The sequence below is a fragment of the Eumetopias jubatus genome, unplaced genomic scaffold (genome assembly GCF_037043125.1).
Source record: "Eumetopias jubatus isolate StellerSeaLion01/CBP00866 unplaced genomic scaffold, mEumJub1_p1.0 scaffold_30, whole genome shotgun sequence".
In the NCBI taxonomy this organism is placed as follows: domain Eukaryota; kingdom Metazoa; phylum Chordata; class Mammalia; order Carnivora; family Otariidae; genus Eumetopias; species Eumetopias jubatus.
Genome location: NW_028274836.1, coordinates 1,091,107 through 1,093,718, shown reverse-complemented (window position 1 = coordinate 1,093,718; position 2,612 = coordinate 1,091,107). Strand labels below are relative to the sequence as shown.

At 40.5% G+C, this 2,612-nt stretch overlaps 1 protein-coding gene across 1 annotated transcript; it reads right to left on the bottom strand.

The window, feature by feature from the left end:
- Positions 1 to 441: 441 nt before the first annotated feature.
- On the bottom strand, positions 442 to 1,140 carry LOC148161985 (olfactory receptor 2T11-like). Its single transcript, XM_088020485.1, has one exon. The coding sequence runs from the start codon at positions 1,138 to 1,140 to the stop codon at positions 442 to 444; it is 699 nt and encodes a 232-aa protein (XP_087876611.1).
- Positions 1,141 to 2,612: the final 1,472 nt, after the last annotated feature.

Genomic DNA, 2,612 nt, shown 5'->3' with positions numbered 1-2,612 from the left:
CAAATAAATAAATAAATAAAATCTTAAAAAAAAAAGACCCATTCCTATTTACATATCAGTCACATTTGTCTTTCCTAAGACATTGGTACTTCTAACAACGGCAATTAACAAGAACTGAATCACCAATAACACGAAACAGAGGTAAGCCTCAAAGGACACTGAGCAGTGTCTAAATATTGGAGGTATAAAAAGAGAAGACTGGAACTTTGTCTATGCTTATAAACTGGTATGCAGAGCAGCTGTTAAATTAACCCATTTTGGAAACAAATGGTTAGAATCTGAGAGAAATTTCTTAACAAACTATTTATGATTGCATTAATATTGTTAGTGGAATCCCATGATGTGATTTGCCCATAAAAGTTCTTCATGCTGATAAATGTACTTGTGAATGTTCCTGGAGTCTTTATCCTTGACTCTAGATAGCTGTTTTCCACCCGATATTTATGTGTTCTGTTTAGAGGTTGGATGTTTCCTCAGGATTTTCTGAAAAGCCCCTACCACATCTTTGTTTCTCAAGCTGTAGACGAGTGGCTTTAGCATGGGTGTGAGAACAGTGCAAAATACAGACACAGTGTGTTCTTGCTCAGGGGTGTGGGAGAAACCAGGTGTCATGTACATATAAACACATGGTCCTAGATAAAAACTTACCACTGTAAGATGGGATGAGCACAGGGCCAAGACTTTGTTCCCGCCTTGGGGAGATTTCATACGAAGAACAGTGAGGAAGATGAAAGTGTAGGAAGCCATGATAAGTCCAAAAGGGACAATGAAAAAAGCAATACCCATAACAAAGACCACCAGCTCATAGGTGGACGTGTCTTTGCATGAGATCTTCATGATTGCTGGCATCTCACAGAAGAAATGGTGGATTTCTCTGGAGCCACAGATAGGTAGACTCATGGTATAGGATGTACGAGCTGTGGAAGCTAAAACGCCCCCAAGCCAAGACACCATGGCCATTTGCAGACAGACGCTGTGGTTCATAATCACTGCATATCTCAAAGCGTTACAGACAGCTACATATTGGTCATAGGCCATGAGGGTCAAGAGAATGCATTCAGCAACCCCAAGAGTAAAGAAGAAAAATATCTGGGTTCCACAGGCAAGACGTGTGATGTTTTTTCTTCCGGAGTTAGGCATGCAACAGGTAAACACATAAACACTTAGCAATCCTTTGCCTTTGGCTCTGGTTACATAAATCCGTGGAAGAAACCACAGATGGGTGTGAAGTAGAGTGCCGTGAAATAAATCTGGGATCCTTGCACCTGAATGGAAGCTGGGAAGTCGTTTGCTAAAACAGTACACATCAATCAAGAGATGAACGGATATATTCCATGATGTGTTCTCATTTAGATTTATTCATAGGAACTCAGTATGAGCTACAACAGGATAAACTCAGAAATAATGATGAGGGGCTCCTGGTGGCTCAGTTAGTTAAGCGTCCACCTCTTGGTTTTGGTTCAGGTCATGAACTCATGGGCTGTGGGATAGAGCCGTACATCAGCCTCCTCACTCAGCAAGGAGTCTGCTTGAAGATTCTCTCCCCCTGCCCTTCCCTCCCCCTCCCCCACTAATACTCTCTCTCCCTTTCTCTATAAAATGAATAAATAATCTTAAAAAATAATAATAATGATAAAATCAAGTTCCATAAGCTGTAAATGAAAAATTAGTTTGTGCCTATGTTCAAGAGGGAAGGTACCCCTCCCTACAAGTTTATAGAAGTGGAAATGGAGAGTTTCTTATTCTAAGCAGCTTGGAACAAGCTAGAAGAAACCAAGCATGATATGTAAATTTTGTATGAGCATGTCACTCATTACTCAGATGGCATTTAGGCATTGAGAAAACATAAATTACAACAAACCTGTAGAACAGAAAAATGCAGTTAAGGGGTAAGGTAAAGGAAAAATTTCAGAAGGAAAACTCTGATTGAGAAATGAAAATTCTATTAAGATTTTTCACTCTCCCAACCAGTTTGTCTCCCCCTCCGATTTCCCCCCTTCATTTTTCCCTTCCTGCTACCTCCTTCTTCTTCTTCTTCTTTTTTTTTTTAACATATAATGTATTATTTGTTTCAGAGGTACAGGTCTGTGATTCAACAGTCTTACACAGTTCACAGCGCTCACCGTAGCACATACCCTCCCCAATGTCTATCACCCAGCCACCCCATCCCTCCCACCCCCCACCACTCCAGCAACCCTCAGTTTGTTTCCTGAGATTAAGAATGCCTCATATCAGTGAGGTCATATGATACATGTCTTTCTCTGATTGACTTATTTCACTCAGCATAACAACCTCCGGTTCCATCCACGTCGTTGCAAATGGCAAGATCTCATTCCTTTTGATGGCTGCATAATATTCCATTGTGTCTATATACCACCTCTTCTTTATCCATTCATCTGTCGATGGGCATCTTGGCTCTTTCCACAGTTTCGCTATTGTTGTTTGTCCCATATTCTTAAAGTGGCACCCAGTTCACTGAACTAAATATTCCCCCCTGGCTTCTCAAGTTGTTATGAGGGACTCTATTAAAGGGAAATACTATCCTGAAGAGGGGCAAAACAGTAGATATGATTATTGGAAACCAGGTCAGTCTTTTTTTTTTTTCCATTTTA

What these genes read in the sequence shown, in the direction of transcription:
- LOC148161985 (XM_088020485.1), bottom strand. Translation starts at nt 1,140, where the DNA reads ATGCCTAACTCCGGAAGAAAAAACATCACACGTCTTGCCTGTGGAACC.